This window comes from Miscanthus floridulus, chromosome 5 (genome assembly GCF_019320115.1).
Source record: "Miscanthus floridulus cultivar M001 chromosome 5, ASM1932011v1, whole genome shotgun sequence".
Lineage (NCBI taxonomy): Eukaryota > Viridiplantae > Streptophyta > Magnoliopsida > Poales > Poaceae > Miscanthus > Miscanthus floridulus.
Genome location: NC_089584.1, coordinates 2,661,859 through 2,685,646, shown reverse-complemented (window position 1 = coordinate 2,685,646; position 23,788 = coordinate 2,661,859). Strand labels below are relative to the sequence as shown.

General features: G+C 50.7%; 2 protein-coding genes across 2 annotated transcripts; both read left to right on the top strand.

Annotated features, from left to right (window-relative positions):
- The first annotated feature begins 1,898 nt into the window (after positions 1–1,898).
- On the top strand, positions 1,899–6,874 carry LOC136553286 (proline-rich receptor-like protein kinase PERK1). Its single transcript, XM_066449383.1, has 8 exons — positions 1,899–2,549; positions 3,313–3,804; positions 4,523–4,609; positions 4,720–4,790; positions 5,077–5,153; positions 5,298–5,439; positions 5,856–6,017; positions 6,275–6,874. The coding sequence occupies exons 1-8, from the start codon at positions 2,030–2,032 to the stop codon at positions 6,608–6,610; spliced, it is 1,887 nt and encodes a 628-aa protein (XP_066305480.1). The 5' UTR covers positions 1,899–2,029; the 3' UTR covers positions 6,611–6,874.
- Positions 6,875–7,559: 685 nt separating this feature from the next.
- Positions 7,560–10,247, top strand: LOC136449373 (ras-related protein Rab7). Its single transcript, XM_066449392.1, has 7 exons — positions 7,560–7,612; positions 7,746–7,772; positions 7,874–7,973; positions 9,222–9,368; positions 9,446–9,526; positions 9,620–9,765; positions 9,855–10,247. Exons 1-7 carry the CDS (start codon positions 7,560–7,562, stop codon positions 9,922–9,924), a joined length of 624 nt encoding a protein of 207 aa, XP_066305489.1. The 3' UTR covers positions 9,925–10,247.
- Positions 10,248–23,788: the final 13,541 nt, after the last annotated feature.

The window sequence follows — 23,788 nt, the reverse complement described above, 5'->3', positions numbered from 1 at the left end:
ACATAACTTAATGTCTGATGAAATGTGCTTCATAGAATCAGGGTCGGCCCTGGCATTATGGTGGTCTGGAGCGAGTGAAAATTGGGGGTCTATTCCTAATATATATGTGCAATTTTTTTTTTCTAATATATAATATAATCATTATAACGATGGTTTTGTAAAAAATATTGTAATTATGTTGCTGTGCAAGCGGTAGAGTCTTACCGCATTGACCGGAAGGTCCCAGATTTAAGTCGCAGTCTCATCGCATTGCACAGGCGAGGGCAAGGCTTGCCACTGACAACCTTCTCTAGACCCCGCACAAAGCGGGAGCTCTCTGCACTGGGTACGCCCTTTATGTTGCTCCTATTTATCCTTGATACATTTTCTATCAAATAGCCACATAATGATATACAAATATTTATTTATAGTTGAACTTAGCTACATGCAAAGCATTAAATAGCTTAGAGACATAACTCCGTATGTGGGTTGTATGGCCAATCTATATACTTGTCTGTATGATAGATTCAAGGCACTTAGAAACAGACCCCTGTCTGTGAGTTGTATATGCCCTTAAGGGGATGTTTGAAGTCCATGGTAAAACTTTAGTCTTGCACTTTTAACCTATTTTTTGCCATAGGGATCTAAACAGGTAGGCTAAAAATGAGCAAATAGGGTGGACTAAAGTTTTGCCCATTTGCTAATCAAGAGGTGCAAAACTAGGATAAAACATCTTTGGGGACGCACTGGACACCAGATAGCCCCCACCCATCCAGCTGCGCCCTCTCTCTCTCCTATGGCTTAAGCCTTCTTTGGCACGACTCATCCAAAACGGCTTCATCGGTGAAGCCAAAGCCGGTGAAACCAGAAAAACTGGCTTTTTCCGGCTTCTAGTTCATTTTAATCCCGGCTTACAAAACGGCTTCACGCTACAGTGCCTCGATTTACGTAAAATAGATGAAGCCGAAGCCGGCATAAGCCGTGCCAAAGAGGCCCTAATTGAATGAGGGTAAATCAGTCATGGTAAGATGGAGAACTAAACTTTTGCCATGAATCCAAACACCCGACTAAAGTTTAGCAGCTAAACTTTTGCCATGACAAATGGATCCAAACAAGATCTAAAATATGAGAAAATGCTTAGTTTAAAAGTCAATTGTTTGAGCTGCCCTATTACCCTCCTCTAAAACATGGTACACTCAAACATGATACTGTTCCAGTGCATTGTTTTCGGGACTTACGTACAGCAGGTGTAGACTCTCACGGCATTGGCGGTGAGCGGCGAGTCCCTTGGCCGGTCGCGCGGCACGGAGCTTGACGAGAGGGCAGCAGGGGCCCGGCCCGGCGGTCCGGCAGTAAAACGTCCCGCTCGGCCGCTCGCCACCCGAGTCACCGTCGTCAAGTAATCACGCCGTGGCGACGCGGGAGGCGCCCGGACCGGAGCCGCGCCACCGGGTCCCGCAGCTGTAACGCGCCCACCACCACCGCCGGCTCCGTCTCTTACGCAACTACGCCACTGACGCTGCCCACCGGTCAGCAGGAGGCGCGTGGACAGCGGAGGAGGGGCGCACCGGAAAGCGCGGGCGGGCCGCGTGCGTGAACGCCAGCGCCGCCCGTCGTGTCACGCTTTCCGTTGCTGGCTGGCTCGCAATCCCACGCAACGCAACGCAGTCCGGCCCGCGGGCTCCCTCCTGTTTCTCCGGCCAATCCTCCGCCGATTCCCCTCGCGCTTTTATTATTCCCCGTCACGTCGCTCGCGTCCGGCTACACCCCGCACCAGTACACTCCACTAGTCCCGCCGCCGCCGCCCCAGCCAGCCAGTGCCTGGCGGCAGGTGCAGGTGCAGCCGTGCGAGCGCTCCTGCAGCTCCTCCCTTCCCCTCTCGCCGTCTCGCGGCCCGGACCCGGGTCGCATTCCCCGTCCGATCCGAGCAGGCGCAGGCCTCCCAATTCCCCTCCCCCCACCAGCCACCAAAAAGCAAGCAGCGCACCACTAGCTCACTGCGCAGCAAGGAAGGACGCGCGAGCCACCGCACACGAGGGGACCGGCCGCGATGTCCTCCTCGCCATCGTCGTCCCCGCCGGCCACTTCTCCGCCCGCCGCGCCGGCCAACGGTACGGCCGCGACGCCGCCGCCGTCCAACTCCTCCTCCCCCACCTCCCCGACGCCCCCGTCCACGCCCACGCCCACGCCCACGACACCGACGCCATCGCTCGCTTCCCCCACCGCTCCCGCGCCGCCCTCCACCAACTCTCCGGCGCCGCCCGGGACGCCGGCGGCCCCAACCGCGCCCGCGTTCCCCGCGCCCGGCAGGGCGACGCCGGCCTCGGCCTCGCCGCCGTCACCGTCCTCCTCCGGGTCGGGGCTCACCACGTCCGTCGTGGTGGGGATCGCGGTCGGCGGCTTCGCCGTGCTGCTCCTCGGCAGCCTGTTCTGCCTCTGCCTCTTCAGGAGCAACAAGAGGAGGCGGCGACGGCACCACCACCACCCGCCCCCGCCCCCGCCGCCGCCCCACCTCTTGCACTACTACGGCCACCCGCCGCCGCCTCCGCCTCCGCCGCCGCCGCACAAAGGTGAGCTGCCGCCACCTCTGTTACGCTTCCCGAACAGGTGTCACGTCGCCATCACCTACTATAATTGTGCTGTGTTCTCTACTACCAGGGCGAATTGAATGTGTTTTGTGGGTTTTGATGCACAGCATAAATGTCGTTTTGCTTCTCTGCTACCATAATCGTGGTTTTGCTTCGCCATCACCTAGCATAATCGTGCTGTATTCTCTGCTACCATACCAGGGCGAATTGTGAATGTGTTTTGTGGGTTTTGATGCACAGCACAATCGTGGTTTTGCTTCTCTCGAGGATTTTTATTTTGGTGCGTGCGAGATGTGGCTAGTGCTGGCGGCATGCCGGCATGTATGTCATGTGTGATGACTAAAAAAACATTGACTGATTTTTTATTTTGGAGGTTTTGTCGCATAATGTGTGTCAATGGAATCACGTGTTGTTCATGGGCCTAAGTTTAGTATGGAATATTGGTCGTGTCGATATTCGTCTGTGTTCTACATTCTACATAATCAAGAGGGTGAATTTTCACAGCAAAAAAACTGATAGCACTCCACATGGTTAGTGATTTTGTTTGGGGGAAATCATGGAATTCACAAGGTTTCAAGTCAAGTCACGAGGGAAAGAATTTTTTTCCAATTCTGGGTTACACCATCATCATGTGAATGCGTTTACTTTAACCTTTATTTCTTCATTTTATTCTGCATTGGGAAGTTTTCATGTGCGATTTCTTTCTCCATAATTTTTATTTAAAGTCACGACTGTCTTGTTTCAGGGGATCAGTACGAAAACTGGCAGCATAATGCCCCTCCACCACCACCTGACCATGTAATTAAGATTAGTTCACATCCTACCCCTCCGCCTCCCCCGCTTAATGTACATAGCAGTGGCTCCGCTTCGAATCACTCAGGTGGTGAGAGCCGCCCTCCGCTGTCGCCTGGCACTGCCCTTAGCTTTTCAAGGAGCACATTCACTTACGAGCAGCTGATGACGGCAACCAATGGGTTTTCTGATGCTAATCTGCTGGGGCAAGGCGGTTTTGGGTTTGTTCACAAAGGAGTGCTTCCAAATGGCACAGAGGTTGCCGTGAAGCAATTAAGAGATGGAAGTGGCCAGGGAGAGCGCGAGTTCCAGGCAGAGGTTGAGATTATCAGCAGAGTACATCACAAGCATCTTGTCTCTTTGGTTGGCTATTGCATTTCTGGAGCCAACAGACTGCTCGTCTACGAGTTTGTTCCAAACAATACATTGGAATTCCACTTACATGGTATGTTCTCTTCCTGTTTCTGCACCGTAATTACTTCATCTCGTTCAAAATGCTTTGTATGATCTCTCAAAGGCACCTTAGAAAATATGTAATATTGTTTTCCATATTTAGTAGCCACATATGTCGTAGCTAATACATTTATCGTCATACACTAAAGTATCCTAGTAAAAAGTACAGATGATTTGCAACGGAAAACTTGTGAAATCAAGGTACACGTATACAACAATTGTTGGATATTTTGTCATTCCATTTCACTGAAGCAACCTAAGACGTATACTAAGGATATGTTTTTGCTTGCTCAGAATAATTGAGTACTATAGGAATTTTTGATTTGTTGAAGTGCGTTATAGCGACCTGCCTCTTCTATGTATTCGAGAATTTCGTCAAGCCATAACAGTAGCCACAAACAAACCAATCCGTGGAAGCTATTAACTTTAATGATACTCTTTTCTTTAGTTTGAATTATATGTTATTTTCATTCGGTTTGTCAAATTGTTAGGAGTGTTAGAAAAGACAAGAAGATGTCCCATTCAACGCAATGGCTGAGCTTGTGCTAAAGATGGAAAATGATTTCTGACTCTGATAGTTTCTCAACCACTTCTGATATAAATCCTGAACATTTTGCTTGGACCACACGCATGTGTCATACCATCTGCTATACCCTTTTGGTTTTTGTTCCTTGAGCACTTTCTGAGGGTTATCTTCTCTTTTGTTTCAGGAAGAGGCAGACCAACCTTGGATTGGCCAACAAGACTAAAGATTGCTCTGGGTTCTGCGAAGGGATTGGCATATCTTCATGAAGATTGTGAGCTCACAGCCATAGCTACTTATTATGCTTTGAGCTTTCTTTTTTGCTTTTGGATGGATGGGCAAGTAGCTAGTCTATACTGATTTTATTCTGGTTTCACTTCATAGGCCATCCTAAGATTATTCATCGTGACATAAAGGCCTCAAATATTCTTCTTGATCTAAGATTTGAACCTAAGGTATCCTCTACTTTCTCCGCTGCTCTTCCTTTTCCTAAGGAGTAACATACTTTCTCCATGGACTTGTCATTGTTCCTTGAATGGCACTAGACTAGAAACTTGTATACAATTGAACTAGGCTAAGCTTTTAAGTCTAGTTGAGATGATTACATTCAGATGACATAATGTTTTGACAAAGAGATGTATAATTATTACCATGTGGTCATTAAATAGTTGATTTGAACCTACTAACTTACGATCACAAACATATGTGCTAGCGTAATTTGCTAAGTGGCTTTCTTTGCAGGTGGCAGATTTTGGACTTGCAAAATTCACTTCTGATACAAACACCCATGTTTCAACCAGAGTAATGGGCACATTTGGGTATGTTCAGTCTTATGGTGTAATATCATCTCATTTTATTTTATTGTTTCAAAACAGAAGACCCACCAGGGTTATCTGTGTACACAATAGACATACAGGGTCTACTGTATCAAATTGCTATGTTAAATCTCTTACTCCTCATAGGTACCTAGCACCTGAGTATGCTGCTTCTGGCAAGCTCACTGAGAAATCAGATGTCTTCTCTTTTGGAGTAATGCTTCTTGAGCTAATAACTGGGCGGCGACCTGTAAATTCAAGACAAGCGGATGACAACTTGGTTGACTGGGTAAGCTATGCGTGGAAACCAATTTGAATTTTTGGTACACAGTACTGTGGCTAACAAGGTCAACTCATTTCTTCCACTACTTCCACTTATCCTAAAAAGTGTCTTTCATCTAACAATATTTACTGTAATTCTGTGACTAGATATCATTGTTATTATTGACTATTGAGGTCTGTAATTAACAGCTGCATGCTTTATCTTCATACAAATCAAAATTATACTTCTTATTTATCTTAGATATAATGGTTTCCTTTTTGATGGGGTTTCATGGCTTTCCTATTTTGATCTTTGCATGTGACTTTTTTAACTATTCATCTCAGGCTGTTCATCATCATGTGAACTACAGATGATAATTCCTCTTGTCATTACTGTAAACATGTGCTCCTTCCTTTCACTATACTGATTTGTTTCTCCTGCAGGCAAGGCCTTTGATGATAAAAGCATTTGAGGATGGTAATCATGATGCTTTAGTGGATCCCCGGCTGGGAAGTGAGTATAATGACAATGAGATGGCGAGGATGATAGCCTGCGCAGCTGCATGTGTTCGCCATTCTTCACGGCGGCGGCCACGGATGGGTCAGGTATACAAGTTAACTATTCTCTACTTTCAGTTATTCAGTAGGAGTAACAAATAAGAGGTCCCAACACTGTTTCAGGTAATCAGTTTTTCAGCATGGCAGTGGTTCAGCTAACCTATGTATACTCTGCTATCGTTATCTGCTTGATTGATGAGGACATGTTGTAGTTGTACTATTAGTTTTGACTAATCTAGTTTCGTGTTGCTTCAACGATGAATTCTAAGAAGAAATTATTTGCTCTTGCTGCCTGATCCACGCAGGTTGTCCGAGCCTTGGAAGGCGACGTCTCCCTGGACGACCTGAACGAAGGCGTGCGGCCTGGGCACAGCCGGTTCATGGGATCATACAGCAGCTCGGCGTCCGACTACGACACCAACCAGTACAACGAGGACCTGAAGAAGTTCCGGAAGATGGCGCTGGGCGGCAGCGGGCTCCAGAGCAGCAGCGGCCAGACGCCGACGAGCGAGTACAGGCAGAACCCGTCGGTGTCGAGCAGCGACGGGCACCACTCGACGAAGACGGCGACGACGCAGGAGGCGGAGGAGCCGGCGGCGAGCGTGAAGACAGACGCCGACAGCGCGGCCGCGGCGTCGTGAGTCGTGAGGCGTGAGGCGTGCCAGCCCCCCGCGCGTCTGTAAATCCTCCACTCGTCCTCCTAGCTAGTACCTTTGCTAGCTGATTGATTGCTGACCTGCTGCCGGGAGAACGAGATGCTTTGTTCGGTTGAGATAGCTTTTTTTTTGTTCCTTTTGGGGGTAGATTCAGTTCACTGGTCTCATGCGATCTCGCCGCCACTGAGAATGTTTTACATGAGGCATACGGAATATAAATTCATGACTCTTTTAGAAACCGATTATTGACGCTATGAGTATGAGCAGAGTGGATAAAAACTGTCGTTGGATTGGCTGCACGAAATCGACACGGGATGAGCAACCCACGGAGCACGGCTGCGTGGAGGAGTTTGAGCCGTCCGCGTCTGTGGTGTCAATTCGGGGGCATACTGCAGCATACTGACAGTGACAACAATGCAGACAGGCTGTGCTGAACTGCTGACTGCTGAGTACTAGTAGGAGTACGTGCACACCTGGAGACGACAGCGCAGGACCTTGTGTTGAGCTGGTTGGCAGTTTGCATGCACAGCACAGGGCCAGACGAGAGAACGGGAAGATGAACGCTGTGCATGTGCAGTGTGCCATCAGAAAACACGAGGCGACAGCAGAGCAGGCTCAAGAGAGGAGGGGGAGGCAGGCAGTCACCCCACAAATCACCAATCAGGCAGAGAGGCAAGCAAAACAAGCCAACGGCAACAACAGAAAACCCAAGACCAAAGAGAAAGAGAAGAGACCTTCCAAGCCAGCAGGCAACAGCGCACCAATCCCGACGCGAATCCCCCAGAACGCGAGGCGGAATTTCCCACCCCGCCCTCCACCTCGGGTCCTCTGCTCTTCCTCCGCTCCTCGTCGCCGTGTCCGCACCGCGTCCACACGCTCCGGCCCGGTCCGAATCCGCCCGCGTCCGCGGACCCAGATCCGGCGCCTCGCGACCATGGCGACGCGCAGGCGAATGCTCCTCAAGGTCATCATCCTCGGCGACAGCGGGTGCGGCCGGCTCCCCTTCCCCCTTTCCATTCCGCTCCCATTTTTTTTGTCTGTCTGTTCGTTTGCTACTTTGATTGCTTGCGCCGGTTCCTGAATCCTGACTGACCCCTCGTGCGCCCGTGTCTGCTCGCAGGGTCGGCAAGACCTCGCTGATGAACCAGTAAGTCCGCCCCTGTCCGATCCCTCGATTTCACTTTACTTCGTTGCTGCGTTGGTTCATCGGGGACCGATTTTCTCGGTTTGGTTTCTGTGCGCGCGCAGGTACGTCAACAACAAGTTCAGCAACCAGTACAAGGCCACCATCGGCGCGGATTTCCTCACCAAGGAGGTCCAGATCGACGACCGCCTCTTCACATTGCAGGTCTGCTTGCTTCGTCGTCTTACAGTTACAGTGCCATTTATTTAGGTTTTCTCTTCACTTGCCTTGGGGTACCTACAGTATCTGGGATCTATCTAGGAACCCGAGACCGGATTAGTTTGGGGTGTGTGCTCCCGTGCGCCTCCAATGTGATCGCTGTAGTGCCCGATTCGGAGGGGTCCGTTCAGTTTCAGGCTTTCAGTCCGGTCATCCTGTGCTCTCTCTCTAGATGAAGCTTGTTCACAATCCGACTAGCTGTGCTCAGTCTGAATCAACCAACTATCACCTTCATTTGCCTAACACTTTGACAAGGCTGGTACACTGGCTGCTTAGATCGTACGGCAACATTCATTAATTGATTGTTATATAGTGCCGTGTGCTTCTTAACTATCGTGTGGGTTGCTTATTGGAGATGCTGAGTGGCTGAAGGATATTTTGGGGTTGTGCCGAGTAGTTCCCTTTCAAGACTTTTGACTTTTGAGAGATGAAGTTTTACTAATTAATATTATACGGCTTTCTGCTTTTTGGGTACCACCCTGTTAAAAAGCTTATGATGCTCCTTTTCACATGTTTGTGTCTGTTACTCTATTGAATTTGTATGCTACTTAAAATCATTATTCCCCAGTTCCTTAAAAAGCTGTTTTCCTTTCATTACTTCCATTTCGGCACAACCCAAATTTCATGGGTTAGCCAAGATATTTTAGATTTGTCTAGCTCATAATGAATGATGCTGTGGAGAGGTGCTATAAGATTATCATGTTCTTTGCAGTACTTACTATGTCAAGCATTAGAGGCCATTAGTGATCATGTTTTGTTTCTTTAAAAAGAGATGTAACCGAAAAGGAAATGACAAGGGCTATTATGTCCATAATTTTATTTTGCCATTTATCAGTTATCATTGCCCTTATCTAAAATGAGGGATATGTGTCATTAGTCTTTTTGTTTATTATCTGTATCATTAAATATTTTTTTTTTGCCATGTGGTGCATTTGAATAAATAGAATTTTTGGTTCAACTCAGCACATACCTGCCTGTTTTTATCACGATTGGCTAGATAGCTGTTACGTCACAGACTCACAGGTACTAATTCAATCATGGGTAGCAATGTTTTTATATGCAATTACTGTTTATGAAACTGATGCTAACCTTTCCTTTTCATTTGAATGGGACTTGTCATATGTTTCTTAGTGTGATGGAATTAGCAATCATTCACATTTTAGCTTACGACAGTTTTGTTTCACTGAAGCTTAGATATGGGATACGGCAGGACAGGAGCGGTTTCAAAGTCTTGGTGTGGCATTTTATCGGGGAGCTGACTGCTGTGTTCTTGTATACGATGTGAATGTTACCAAGTCATTTGAAAAGCTCAACAACTGGCGTGAGGAATTCCTAATTCAAGTAAGTAACATGCTTATTAACAATCTATATGTACTTCACTGTGTTTGAAAAAAAAAGACCCACTGTTCATCATGCAGGCTAGCCCGTCAGATCCGGAGAATTTCCCATTTGTTGTGCTTGGGAACAAGATTGATGTTGATGGTGGCAACAGCCGGACGGTGAGTATTTCTCATCACGAGTTGCTACCTGCTCCTGCTTCCACTGGATTTATTCTGTACTGTTGTTAATTTTGTTTGATTTCCACTTTTCAGGTTTCTGAGAAAAAAGCTAAAGCATGGTGTGCTTCAAAGGGAAACATACCTTACTTTGAGACGTCTGCTAAAGAAGGCTTCAATGTAGAGGCTGCTTTTGAGTGTATAGCCAGGAATGCTGTCAAAAATGAGCCAGAAGAAGATATGTAAGTTTGAATAGTGTAACTCAGATGAATATTATACATACAGGCTGCCTTATGGTGTAACTTGTTCTATGTTTTACCAACTTTTGTAGGTATCTTCCTGATACAATTGATGTTGGAGGCGCTGGACGGCAACAACGTTCGTCAGGTTGTGAATGCTAGAAGATATGGAGCATGGCGATTTGCTCTGTTGGTTGGTTTGATTCTCTAGGGCTTGTTGTTTGTTTCGCTTGTCTCTTTTCGTATGTATTTAGTTTGCAAAACTGCTATTTGTGGATACTGGATAGTCTGGCAGTCTGCATGCGGGTGCTTATTGTCGACTCCCCTATGTAGATGCAGAGAATTCATTTGTAACTGCCGTTACAGTGTTGCATCGGCGCTAGATGCTAGTGTTGTAATGCTTTTGATTGTTGATGAATTGCATATATGTATCCATGGATTGGTTAGTGTTGCTGTAAATGGACAGCATTTTGATAGTGTTGGTTGGTTTGACAGTGTTGTAAAAATAGTCTCTTGTTTGCCTTGGCAGATCCGTCGGGTAGGAATGTGCTAAATATGTTACAGGGACTCCGAACTCTATCGATGTTGAAACTAGAGGTTTCAACCTGCGTGGCGAAGACCAAGGCCTTCGTCCGTCAGACGGCCGGCCTCGGGCGGAGGCACGGGGTACGAGCGACAGGGGGAATAGTGGAGAGTAAGGGAATGGCACGAGAAGTTAAGGTTCCATTAATTCACTCACCAACCAACCTCTATGGTTACAAGTGTCCCCTATTTATAGGACTCAACTACCACATAACATAATTTATTACAATGCCCCTCAACTACTACAGTACATCCCTGGAATATTCTGCCGCTAGCCTTTTATTCGCGGGGCAGTCCTGCCACACCGTTTCTAAGCAATGGGCCTCCACGAGCGGTCGGCCCACTGTAGCTGGTCTTCGGCCCAAAGGCCTGGCTCCCCGGCGCCGGCCTTCATCCCCCACGGCGCGCCGCTCCCTTGGCGGGTCTCCGCCGGACGGTCGGAGACGTTCTCCGCGGTTATCCGCCCGGCCGCGCGGGGGCCAAGGTTCTCGCCGCTGGCCTTCGCGTTCAGGGGCGCGCTGTTGCCTCGGAGAGTCCCCGCCAGTCCGGGCGGAGACATCACCAGCTGGTTTCCGCCCGGCCACTGGCCTCGGAGCCTCCGCCATCAATGGCGCGCCGTCGCCTTGGCGGGTCTCCGCCGGTACGGGCGGAGGCATCACCAGCTGGTCTCCGCCCGGCCGCTGGCCTCCGAGCCTCCGCCCTTAGTGGCGCGCCGTTGCCTTGGAGGGTCCCCGCCAGTCCAGGCGGAGACATCATCTGTAGGTCTCCGCCCGGCCGCGCAGGAGCCATGTTGGCGAGCTTGCGCCCACCGCGAGCGCCCGCGCTTGAGTACCTGCGCACACTTGGGCAAAATCGTTCGTTTGGTTAGTTAAGAGATAAGGCTGCCTCCGCCCGTAATACCGGAGACGTCCGCCTGAGCGGTCGGCGGGGTGCGTGCCTGGCCTCGACGGAGTCCATGATGACCCCTCGAGCATGGTTGAGAAATCTCCTAGTCAGCGCCCGGTCTCCGCTCGCTCGAAGACGCCTTGGCGACACCCCGCTGCCAGGGGCCTTCGCCACCCGCCAAGAGCCATGCTACAACAGTTCCCCCCTTTTGAGACCATGGTTCGCCAGAGCGTGCCGTGAGCTCAAAACGCCTTAGCCGAAGGCGTCCGCGGGGGCGGAGGCCACTTTCGGCGACTTCGAGCGAGACCCCGCTACTTCCCCCCTAGCCCGCTCTGGCGTAGCCGTTGGTCTCGTCGAGAATAGCCGTTGGGCGGCAAATGTAGCCGTTGCCCCACGTCGCGACCGTTTCCGCTGTGTCAGTGTCCGTTACGTTCCCCGCGATTTTTTCGGAGGTGACCGTTGTGCAGCGGGCGAAACTTCCGAAGATGACCGTTGTGCCCGCTGCCTATATAAGGGTGCTCTTGGTGGCGGGGTCCCCCCCCACACCGCTCATTCGCTTTCATTGCGTCCGAGAAAACGTTCTCTGCCCTCTTCGCTTTCGCCTCTCGCTGCCCTTGCTCGCTCCGTCTTTCTGTTCGCGTCTCGCGCTTAGGTTGCTGTCGCGGTGGCTCTCCTTTCCGCCTCCGCCCAAACTCGTCGGCCCGCCTTCTCCGGACCCTACCGCCACCTTCTCGGCGTTAGGGCCGTCGGCTGGGGTGCACGCTTTGAGGAGTGCATGCTTGCCTCTGCCTCCGCATTGGAGTTGGAAAAGCTGGTGGAGGAGGATTTGGGGAGCGTCTCTGCGTCCATCGGAGACCTAGTCGCCGCGGACTCCGGAGACATGGCGATAAAATCTTGGGACTTCGGCCCGTCCTCTATTACTGAGGAGGCAATCATGGAGATGCTGAAGGAGTCATGTTTTCCTTCTTCCCGGGTGAAGATCCCTCCGTCGGGTCAGACTGTTCCGGAGCCGGAGGAAGGATAGCGCGGTGGTCTTCCAGGACTTCTTCACCTGCAGCCTCCAATTTCCTTACATTCCCTTCCTCCGCCGGGTGTTGGAGACCTTCAATGTTCAGCTCCATCATCTGACTCCCACTGCTTTCTTGACTCTTAGCAAGTTTTGCTGGGCGTGCGTCTCTTATGGTGCTGAGCCAGATGTGGACACCTTTTGCACGTACTATGAACTACAGAAGCAGCCGAAGAGGAAGAAGGAGGTGCGAGATGGCAAGGAGGTGGAAGTGACCTATCAGTATGGTAGTTGCACTTTCATGTCCAAGAGGAACCAAGGCGTGGATCATCTGGAGATATCTTTTTGCCAGAAGGGCAAGTGGGACCGCGACTGGCTCGAGTAATGGTTCTACGTGAAGACTTATGGGGTCCGCAGCACAACCGAGGATGGCGAGGAAGTCTCGGAGTATCCACTGACTTCTCGGATGGAGGAGATGGCGCCACACACGCGCGTGGATCCACCAGAGGAGGTGTCTCCGACGCGGGAGGCCTGTGATCGGGCTTTTGCGGCCACGTGCCGCTACTCTGGTGGTCGCGATCTGGTGGAGGAGATCATGGCCTCCAACTACTGGCCCTTGGGCAAAAACAACCCAGCTTTTCAGCTGGAACAGGTCAAGGTCCCCATCTTCGGGCCGGAGGCCGGGATTCCGTTCCCCCGCTTTGGTCAGTCTTTGGGGGAGGGGGTGACAGAGGACGGTTTCGTCTCCGAAGTCGAGGAAGCCGCCATAGGACTGGTTGGCAAGATTTCTGAGCGTGAGTACACGTCTCGGATGGCCGTGGCAGGCACCATGCCACGGACTTAATAGAGTTTTCGAGGAGGTCGGTATCATATACCGGGAGCGCGAAGTTCCTGCTGAGGTCCTGGCCTCGATTGAGAAGAAGAAGAAGAAAGCCTACGCAAAGAATATTACAGCGGAGGCCGAATCCAAAAAGAGGAAGGGCGTCGCCGTATCTCGGGCGCCTATGAAAAAGAAAAAGAAAAACAGAGCCCTGCTGATCGCGTGGATTTGTCTTTCGCTGGCAGTGCGGGCGCTGCCTCCGCCGGCAGCGAAGACGTTGAGAGCTCCTCCGCCCCATCAGCGGATGCTTGAGTTGTGAGCGGAGGGGATCGCGGCTCTCCCGTAGCTCCGGTGTGCCCGACGAGCATGGCGATGAGTGGCGCCGGGCGTCCAGAGAGCGGCGTTATCCCGATGCGCCCCTCGCATGGTGCTACGAGCGTTGGCGATCGGCCAGAAGATAGCGCCGCCGAGCCTATGCCCGACGTTCTTGGCGGGCTGTGCTCAAGCTCTGAAGAGGACACGGAGGCCGTCCCGCGACGTGTTCCTTCGCCCTCTGCCACTGTCGCGCTTTCGCCCGCACCTGCGGCCGACGTAGGGCGGTCGGAGGCCGCTCTTGCTGAGGAGGCTCCGGTGGCTCGGCCTTCTTCGAGCCCTCCGCCCACCGGGCCGCTGGCTGGGGAAGTCCGTCCCCTTGGGCCTTCGTCACACGATACGGCGGAGACTTCTGCTCAGAGGGCGCTGGCAAGCTGCTCTGCCCGGGCTCTTTATGAGTAAGCTCGTTTGGTGGACATCTTTATGTTTATTGTCTTCGCCCGGTTCATCCCTTTGCGTGTTGTGCCAAGTGCCAATACTATGCACCTGCTGCTTTGCAGGTGATGTTATGGCTAGACTTCTCACCCCAGAGGAGCGAGCAGCTGCCGCTGGTGCTAGGTTCGGTCCAGGGCAACCGGGGCTGACGACGCCGGGTCCGAGTAAGTAAAAATATTTTCATTTTGATCGTCATCTGGTTTGTTTGTGATCTGCCCTCCGACCTAAGCTGCTGTTGTGTCTTTTTTACGTAGGCTCCTCCGACACTTCTATCTAGGTTGGGAGGAGTGTTATCTTGCCATTCTTGGAGACGTCGGAGGTGGCCTTTGGCTGTTGGTGCGTTTAACGTGAAATTTGCTTTTCTCACCTCATTGTTTCTTGTTTGTTTGTTCCTCTTTGAACAGATCGCTTCAAATAGTGTCTGAGGGATATGGATTTCTTCCAGCTTCTTCGCGTTCACCTGGAACACCAGAGCCTGGTGCGCCTCCGGCGGTTTTACTCCTTTCGTTGTTTTAATATTTTTTGCATATGCTCGTTTCTAGTCTTGTTCTTGATTCCGCTGTTGATCGCTTCGGGTTTGTTTTGTCATAGGGGTATCACACGGGCGTTGTAATGGAAGAGCGTTGCACCCTGGGAGGTCTCCGATCGTGACGCCGCGATCGAAGCGCTCAAGGTGGAAATCGAGCGCCTGGAAGGTGAAAAAGGGAGTCTGTCGGACTCTCTCACAGCTCTCCGCCTGTCTCTGGCGGAGAAAGAGCGAGAAAGGGATGGCTTGAGGGTCGATCTTGCCAAGGCCCGGGAGGCGGAGGTTTTGTCCGCCGAGCAGACTCGTAGGGCGAGTGAGCTGGCCGAGGGTCTCCGGCGAGAGCTCGCCTCCGAGAAGGAGTCCGCAGCAGCGGTGAGGGAGCAACTTTCTCTGACGACGAGGCATTTGGACTCGGTCAAAGGGGTCCTCGCTGTGACTGTTGGTCACTATCGGGCTACCATCATCGAGCTTGGAGGTGAGACCTCTGCTCCTCCAGAATTAGACGTGTACGCCCTCGCTTCCTGGCTAAAGCGTCATCTTGCGAAGCTCCCTGGTCTAATCAACGGTTGCACGGACTACGGGGCACTAGCGGGAGTGGCGAACTATGCCAAACTCTTGGCACGCGGCGAGTGTACGCACACCGAAAGTATTCTGGAGGGGGCGCTGCCTGGTCTGGAGGAGCTCGGTGAGACCTCTCTTGGCTTGCGAAAAACCTTGAGAAATTTCATCGGGCACTTTTGGGCTCCATTTAGGAGATCTGCTGCCCGGAAACTGGTGGAGGACAAGCGGGCGAAGGTACTTACAGTTTTTGTAGTTGCCCTTTTTGTCCTTTTTTGTTGCTTTTGGCCCTGACATTCCAGCCTACGCATGCAGGATGCGCAGAAGGGTCTTGCGGGCAGGCCTCCGTCAGTTCCGCGCTCGGTGTCTATGGTTGGTGCCTCCGCCGCTGGTGGTGCTTCAGGGGGATCTACCATCGGCGGGGTCGGTGGTCGGAGGCCGCAAGGCTCCGTCTCCGCCCACCGCTGATGCGAGCTCCTGCTCCAGGGACTTCCGCCGCTGCCGATGCGCCGGAGGTCTAGGCTCTTTGTAGCATTTAGCTGTTCTAGCGTGTACCTCGCAGTCCAACTGTGCTTTTGTGAATAAAGTTTATTTTGTTCTGAATGGTTTAGTGCAAAATTTTAATCTTGCGTAGGTTCCGAATCGGGAGCCTGCGCAAGACGTTGCTCCTTTGACTCTCTACAACGACGGTATTTACGTGAGCAGAGAGCTTTGGGAGTATTGGTGTTCGGCCTTCCCCCACAGCATCGCGCATGACGTATTTGAGTCGGTTAGGTTTGACATAGACGACGAGCGCGCTGGGTTTACTCGCGCGCTCGCTTGGCGCGGACCTCCGCCACAATAGTTAGGATTTTATTTCAAGTTGGTGTTCTGTAAGAATGTTTCTCGACACCTTATGGAATACAAGACAGGTTCACTTTCTTGATTGTTTGTGCGGTATCTTGAGCCCGTCGTGGTAGTTTACATATCGTCTAGTCCCTGAGCTCGCGCACCGTTGTCCTTTGCTCGGGCGATCGAGCGCGATACAGAGGTGGTGGCCAGGACCTTCGGCCCATTTTTTCTCATTCTCTGTGTTTGCTTGATGGCCGGGGTAGAAGTCTCCGCTAGCATTTCGACCAGTGGAGGCGTACCCGAAGGTCCGCCTAGCGAGGCTTGCCGATTCGTCGTTTGATCCGGCTGGGGGTTTGGCGCAGCTTGTGCAGACGGCTGGAGACTCTAGATATTTCTTTAGCTTGGTGTTTTAGCTGTCTGGAGGTGTGGGTCTCCGACGCTGCGCACCCGTGGGACATGGTTGATCTTTGGAGATGGCAGGTTAGGTCTCCGGCGTCAGGGGGATGTTACGAGTTTTCGTGCGATATCCCCCTGCTCCCGTAGGCCTTTGCTGTTCATCACCGTGCCGTAGGCCCTCTCTCTTTTCCCACTGTCTCCGACTGTCTACCGTTGCCTCCGATTTTACGAGTTTTCGTACAATATCTACGGACCGACTTGAATATCTAAGGAGACCCCTGCCTCCATGGCTATTGCTATGGCTTTTGCCTGCACTATGCCTTGCTCCCCCCTTGCGCCCTTGCGCCTTATGCTGACTGAGTTTCTTAAGGGCACGGGGGGGAATCCGTTTTTATAGTGGGGTGGTGGCTTTCGGGCGTTAACATTTTTGTACGTTGTTAGGTGGAACGCATCTTGGCTTTAATGGCCTGTATGTTGCCTGAATTAATCGTTCTTCTTGAGATCTTTGAAGTAAAGAGGCCTGGCGCCGCAGTGGTGGCAGTGTTTTGCCAGGCACTTTCTGTTTTTCCTATTACGGATAGCGGAGACCTTTTTCCTAGTTTTTGCGTCACAATTTTGTTTTCCCTGACGCTAGGGTTTTTTTTGAAAGGTCGGAGGCCTGTTCCACCGAGGTTGTTGCCCTGATGCCTGAGTTCGGTCAGGTCTTTGTCAATGGTCGGAGGTCTTTTTGGCCGAAGATTTTTGCCTTGAAGCCTGACTTTGGTCAGGTCTTTGTCAAGGATCGGAGGCCTTCTTGGCCCGAGGATTTTTTCCTTGATGCCTGACTTTGGTCAGGTCTTTGTCAAGGGTCGGAGGCCTTCTTGGCCGAAGATTTTTGCCTTGAAGCCTGACTTTGGTCAGGTCTTTGTCAAGGGATCGGAGGCCTTCTTGGCCCGAGGATTTTTTTCCTTGATGCCTGACTTTGGTCAGGTCTTTGTCAAGGGTCAGAGGCCTTTTTTGGCCATAGAGGTCATTTCAAATTGCCCTTGCCTATGGCTGGCGCTTTGAAAGGACCTGTTTTTTTGTTTACCGAATATTGCGGCGCCAGAGCTGGCCGCTTTCGGTTTTGGGTTCTGTGTGGTGTTCTTTTGGGGAATTACCTCTTTATACTTGTAGAGGATTTTTACATTGAGCCTGCCTCGTTAAAAACCTCACCTCCGTTTGGAGTTCCCCTGTGAGGAAAAGAGTGCAGGCTCTTTTACATTTTGTTTCGAATGAAGTAAAAAAAACTAAGGTAATTGCATGTAGGGGCCTCCGCTTATATTTTGCGGAGGTTGCCCTTCGTTACATTGCCTAGATGTAGTATCTGCGAAGGACTGTCGATATTCCATGTGTGGGTTGTTGTGACACCTTCGCTGTCGGTCAAGTGGAAAGAACCAGGTCGGCCTGCTGCCGTTGCTGTGTATGGGCCTTCCCATTTCGGTTGCAACTTACCGACGAAGTTGTGCGTTTGGTTTTCTCCTGAGTACGAGGTCTCCGTGTTTTATGTCTTTCCTTACCACCTGAGAGTCTCTCCACTTCTTGGTTTGTGACTGATATTTTGCAATGTTGTCGACTGCTTCCAGTCTGATGGCTTCTATTGTTTCTTTTGCATACTCTTCATCTTGCAACATCAGCTGGCTTGTTGTGCGGAGGCTTTCGTGCTTTATTTCTTCTAGGCATCATGGCTTCTTCTCCATAGAGCAGTTTGAATGGTGTGAATCCTGTTGTTCTTGAGACGGATGTATTGTGTGACCAAATAACTCTAGGTAGTTCATCTATCCATCTTCCTTTGCGTAGGCCCAGCAGTGTCTTTGATATTGCTGAAAAGACTATTCTGTTTGCTCTTTCAACTGCTCCATTGGACTCTGGGTGGTATACAGAGGCGAAGGCTAATTTCGTCCCTATGCTTTTGCAGAATTCTTTGAAGTTCTCTGAATCGAATTGTTTTCCATTGTCTACTGTCAAGATCCTTGGTACACCGAATCTACAAACGATGTTCTGCCTAGAAGAATTTTCTGATAGTTTCTGAGGTTATCTTCGCCAGTGGCTTTGCCTCTATCCATCTTGTGAAATATTCCACTGCCACTACTGTGAATCTGTTTCCTCCTTGGGATGGAGGTAATGGGCCGACCAGGTCCATCCCCCATCTTTGCAGCGGCCATATCGGAGGTATAAGCTGGGTCTCCGCCGATGGTTTTGACTGTCCTGGAGAGAAAGTTTGGCATGCTTTGCATGTTCTGACTGTCTGCTCTGCGTCTTGTATGTGTGTTGGCCAATAAAAGCCTTGCCTTATTGCCTTTGCTGATAAAGCTCTAGGAGCCAATGTGCGACCCGCAGATTCCTGAGTGTATTTCTTGAAGCAGTTCTATGCCTTCGCTCTGTGATATGCATTTGAGGAGAGGCTGGACTACTCCTTTCTTGTACAGTACGCCATTTACGATTGTGTAATTTCTTGCCCTGGCCTGTATTCTTGCTGCTTTTGCTTCATCTTCTTCGGTTGTTTTGCCTTCTAGGAATTCTGTTATCACCTTTCTCCAATCTTCATTTTGCAGGTGTAGTATGGGTTTTGGTGCCTTCGATGTCTCCGCAGTTGCCGGAGCCTTCAAGATCTGGTAAAAAGTGTTTGGAGGCAGTGGCAGGTTGTTTGCCTGCAGCCTTTGCCAATTCATCTGCCTCTGCGTTTTCTGATCTTGGGATGTGCTTTAGGGTGAAACCCTCGAATCTCCGCTCCAATGTTTCTAACAATGGATAGGTATTTGATGAGTTCTGGCTCTCTTGCTGTGTATTCTTTCTCTACTTGGCCAGTGACCACTTGAGAATCTATTTTGACTGTCAATGTTTTTGCCCCTAGGGCTTTTGCTTTGCTCAGCGCTAATATCAGGCCTTCGTATTCTGCTATGTTGTTTGTTGATTTGAATTCTAGCCTTACTGCGTATTTTAGTCTGACGCCGGAAGGTCCCTGTTAGGACAGCGGAGGCTCCTGCTCCAGCTTGGCCCCAGGCTCCATCCATGAATGCTATCCAGCCTTGAGCTGTAGGTTGCGTCTTGGGCTCTGTCGGAGGTGTCCAATCTGCTACAAAATCAGCTAATGCTTGTGATTTGATTGCTGTTCTAGGGACATATGAGATTCCAAACTATGATAGTTCTGTAGCCCATTTGCCTATTCTGCCGGAGGCTTCTTTGTTTCTGAGCAAGTCTTGTAGTGGCAGAGATGTTGGAACTGAGATTTCGTGGGCTTGAAAGTAATGCTTTAGTTTTCTTGATGCCATCAGCACTGCGTAGGCGACTTTTCTCTACCTCTGTATAGTTTAGCTTGGCTCCGGACAGTGCTTCTGAGATGAAATAAACTGGTTTTTGAGTTTTGCCTGATTCTTTTTCCATCTCGTGGACTAAAACTGCGCTGACTGCATGGTCTGAGGCCTGCCACATACAGCAATAGGTGGCTGTCCGATTCTGGGACGGAGACCATCAGTGAGTTTGCCAGATACTCTTTCAAGTCATGAAATGCCTCCGACTGCTTGGGCCCCCATTCGAAGTTGTCTCCGCCCCTCAGGGCTTGGAAGAAGGGTAGGCTGCGTTCTGCTGATTTTGAGATGAATCTGTTGAGCGCTGCTATTCTTCCCGTTAGCTTTTGTACTTCCTTCTTGTTTTTGGGCTCTGCCATTGCTATTATTGCTCTGGTTTTGTCTGGGTTTGCTTTGATGCCTTCGCTGCTTATGATATAACCGAGCATTTTCCCTTTTGTAACTCTGAATATACATTTCTCTGGGTTGAGGCGGAGGCCTGCTGTCCTGAGGTTGGCGAAGGTTTCCTATAAGTTGGAGACATGATCGTCCTTGTTCTTGCTCATGACGACTATGTCGTCGACATAGGCTATGATGTTTCTATCTAGCTGTGATCCCAAAACCTCCTTTGTCATTCTAGGCGAAGGTTGCTCCGGCGTTCTTTAGTCCCTTCGGCATTCTGGTGTAGCAGTATGTCCCAAATGGGGTGGTGAAACTTGTCTTGTCTTCGTCTTCTTTTTTCATCCAGATTTGGTGATACCTAGAGAAACAGTCGAGGAGGGAGAACCTCTGGCATCTGGCTGCCTTGTCGATGGAGGCATCTATTCTTGGCAATGGGAAGGGGTCTTTCTTGCAAGCTTTGTTCAGATCTGTGAAATCTATGCACATTCTCATTTTGCCATTTTTCTTTGGTACCAAGACTACGTTTGCGAGCCATTCTGAGTACTTGACTTCCCTGATCACTTTTGCATCTAGCAATCTTTGCACCTCCGCCTTTGCTGCCAGGATTCTATCCTCCGACATTTTTCTCTGTTTTTGCTTTCTTGGTCTCATGTTTTCGTTGATATCCAGTTCGTGCTGTATGATGTCCCTGCTGACTCCCTGGAGGTCAGGAGGCTGACCAGGCGAAGATGTCCTTGTTTTTGACTAGGGTTGCCATGAGCTCTTCCTCTTCTGCCTTGCACAATTTTGAGCTGATTGTTACTTTTCTGTCCGGTAACTCTTTTTCTAGAGGGGTCAGCTTTGTCTCTTCTTGACCTGCCATATCTATTTCTCCTTTGGGCATGTCCGGAGGCTCTAGTTCTTTGTTCGCTGACTCGACTGCATTGATGTTTCTTTGGGCTCTGTAGATAGCTTTCTCTATGTTTCTTGCTTCTTTCTGGCTGCCTCGAACTGTGATAATACCATGGAGTGCTGGTATCTTCATGCACAGGTAGGCCATATGCAGTGCTGCGTTGAATTTGGTTGTAAATCCTCTGCCCAAGATGGCATTGTATGGGTAATACAGATCGACGACGTCGAAGGTTATGTACTCGGTTCTAGGCATTCGCTTGGGTTCCGAACGACACTAGGAGTGAGATTTTTCCTAGTGCTTGTATCTGCTTGCCTCCGAATCCTATTAAAGGGGATTCGGAGGGTTGTAGTTGATTTCTGCTGAGCTTCATTTGGTCGAATGTATTTGCGAAGATGATATCTGCCGAGCTGCCTGTGTCGACCAGTATTCTGCTTATCTCCCATGCTGCTATGTTTGCCTTGATCACCATTGCATCTGCGTGAGGGTAGCTTTCTAGCTGGAGATCTTCTTCTGTGAAGGTGATTGGGACTCTAGACCAATCTGTGTGTTTCGCTGGCCTTGGACTGCTACATTGTTTACCAGGCGGAGGTGATCTTTTTTCTGCTTTTTTGTTTGAAACTCCATCGATGATCCTCCGGCGATTGGCAATATCATGCCTATTGTTGGCAGTGCTCCATGAGGGTTGACTTGGTTTTCTGGGTTTGGCTCGTTTTTTGGTGTTGCGGGCTGGTTGTGTGGTGGTGGCGGAGGCAGTTGCTGCATGTGGTGCTGTGGCTGCTGGAGGCTCGAACCTTATTCGGTTTTGCTCCGGCGGGTTTGTTTCGAGGTAGGTTATATGGGGAGATTTTGGGTTTATGTAGGTCAGGCTTGCCTCCGACCTGTAGTTGCTCGCCGGAGTCTGCTGCGAGGGTGATGACCGCCATGCTGGTAAGAAGTTTGGGTAATAGGCAGAGGCCAGTGTGGAGGGATGTATTTGTGTTGCGTTTAGCGCTGGGTACATTGGGCAGTACTGCTGGTGGCCAGTTGTGTATGTGGTGTTGACCTCTCTTGTGCTCTGCTGTGTCGAAGGTTGGGCAGTCTGCTTGTTCTTCATCCTTTCTTGTGTTTCTTTTGTCTCCGGACAATCTTTGGTGCTGTGCCCTGCGTTTTCACCGTGAAAGACGCAATATGGCTTGCGTTGTTTCTGGCTTTGGTTTCTGTTCTAGTTTTTTCCTTGGTAACCTTGGCGACCTTGGTTCCTTGTTTGGGTCTCCGGCCGTGTTGGCGCTGGCTGTTGCCCTTGCTCGTGTTGGGGTTGACCCTCGATACTGAGCACTTGTCCCTGGCCTGGCTTCTGATTTGATACATTCTGGTTCGTATAGGTTTTCTGGGAGTTTTTGCTGCTGTTTTGTTGTCTGTTCTGACCTTGCTCCTCCAGCCTCTTGCGTAGGTCATTGTCTGATCTGCAGTACTTCTCAAACTCGTCGTACAACTGCTGAATGGAGGTTGGTTTCTCTCTTGCTAAGTGTGCTGCGAACGGCCCAATTCGGAGGCCTTTGATCGCTGCTTCAATGGCGATCTCGTCTGGGACATCTGGTGCCTTCGCCTTTAGTTGCATGAATTTCCGGAAGTAGTCATGTAGTGTTTCTCCCTGCATTTGCTTGCACTGAAATAGATCTGTGGAAGTCAGCGACTGTGCTGTTAGCCCTTTGAAGTTTGCCAATATCTTGTCCCGAAGGTTCTCCCAAGAATAGACTGTGCTTGGTTTGAGCATAGAATACCAAGCCAGTGCGTCGCCTTCGGCTGCAATGACAAATGACTTTGCCAAGACGGCATCGTCTCCGCCGGCGGAGGCTACTGCTGCCTCGTAACTCATAATGAACTGATGGGGGTCAGTCTTTCCATTGAACTTGGGTAGTGTGATTGGCTTGTACGATGTTGGCCATGGCGACTTGTTGTATGCCTTCAGATAGTGGGGACTTGGGATCGATAGGCCTCCGCATTACCTGAGATGGCATTGTCGGCTGGCTGATCACTGGCGTAGAACCCTGAAGCATGGCTGCAGTTGTTGTTGCTGCGGAGGCTGGGATTGCGGAGGTTGTTGCTGGTACTGCATGCTGCATACTTAGCATCTCAGCATGTAGGACTGCCAACTGCTACCTTATTTCTGCTAGCTTGTGCTGACGCTTGGATAGCTTGCTGATTAGCCAGCGAATGCTGCTGCCATTATGTCCCTCTCTTGTTGAGCTCTTTGCAACTGTGCTTGCAGCTGTTGCAGTTCTTGCTCGGGTGCTGTGGCTGAGTTTGGTTGGGCCTCCAGATCTTGAATCTCTTGGTCTTGGGGTTCCGGTGGTTGACCCTGGGCGTCTGCTCTGGTGTCATCCTCCGCTGGCGAGGTTGCGTAGGCGCTACAAATATTGCGCCTAGGCCTTCCTCGCTGACCTGTGGCCGCTGCTGCTCTGGTGGTGGTCTTTCTTTTCCCTGCCATCTGTTGGTTTGCCTTGGCTCAACCACGGTGGGCGCCAATGTTGAAACTAGAGGTTTCAACCTGCGTGGCGAAGACCAAGGCCTTCGCCCGTCAGACGGCCAGCCTCGGGCGGAGGCACGGAGTACGAGCGACAGGGGGGAATAGTGGAGAGTAAGGGAATGGCACGAGAAGTTAAGGTTCCATTAATTCACTCACCAACCAACCTCCATGGTTACAAGTGTCCCCTATTTATAGGACTCAACTACCACATAACAGAATTTATTACAATGCCCCTCAACTACTACAGTACATCCCTGGAATATTCTGCCGCTAGCCTTTTATTCGTGGGGCAGTCCTGCCACACCGTTTCTAAGCAATGGGCCTCCACGAGCGGTCGACCCACTGTAGCTAGTCTTTGGCCCAAAGGCCTGGCTCCCCGGCGCCGGCCTTCATCCCCCACGGCGCGCTGCTCCCTTGGCGGGCCTCCGCCGGACGGTCGGAGACGTTCTCCACGGGTATTCGCCCGGCCGCGCGGGGGCCAAGGTTCTCGCCGCTGGCCTTCGCGTTCAG

Coding starts and splice junctions, on each gene's coding strand:
- LOC136553286 (XM_066449383.1), top strand. CDS start 2,030: ATGTCCTCCTCGCCATCGTCGTCCCCGCCGGCCACTTCTCCGCCCGCC. Junction 2,550..3,312: donor TCCGCCGCCGCCGCACAAAG/GTGAGCTGCCGC, acceptor GTCTTGTTTCAG/GGGATCAGTACGAAAACTGG. Junction 5,154..5,297: donor AGAGTAATGGGCACATTTGG/GTATGTTCAGTC, acceptor TACTCCTCATAG/GTACCTAGCACCTGAGTATG.
- LOC136449373 (XM_066449392.1), top strand. CDS start 7,560: ATGGCGACGCGCAGGCGAATGCTCCTCAAGGTCATCATCCTCGGCGAC. Junction 7,974..9,221: donor ACCGCCTCTTCACATTGCAG/GTCTGCTTGCTT, acceptor ACTGAAGCTTAG/ATATGGGATACGGCAGGACA. Junction 9,766..9,854: donor AATGAGCCAGAAGAAGATAT/GTAAGTTTGAAT, acceptor CAACTTTTGTAG/GTATCTTCCTGATACAATTG.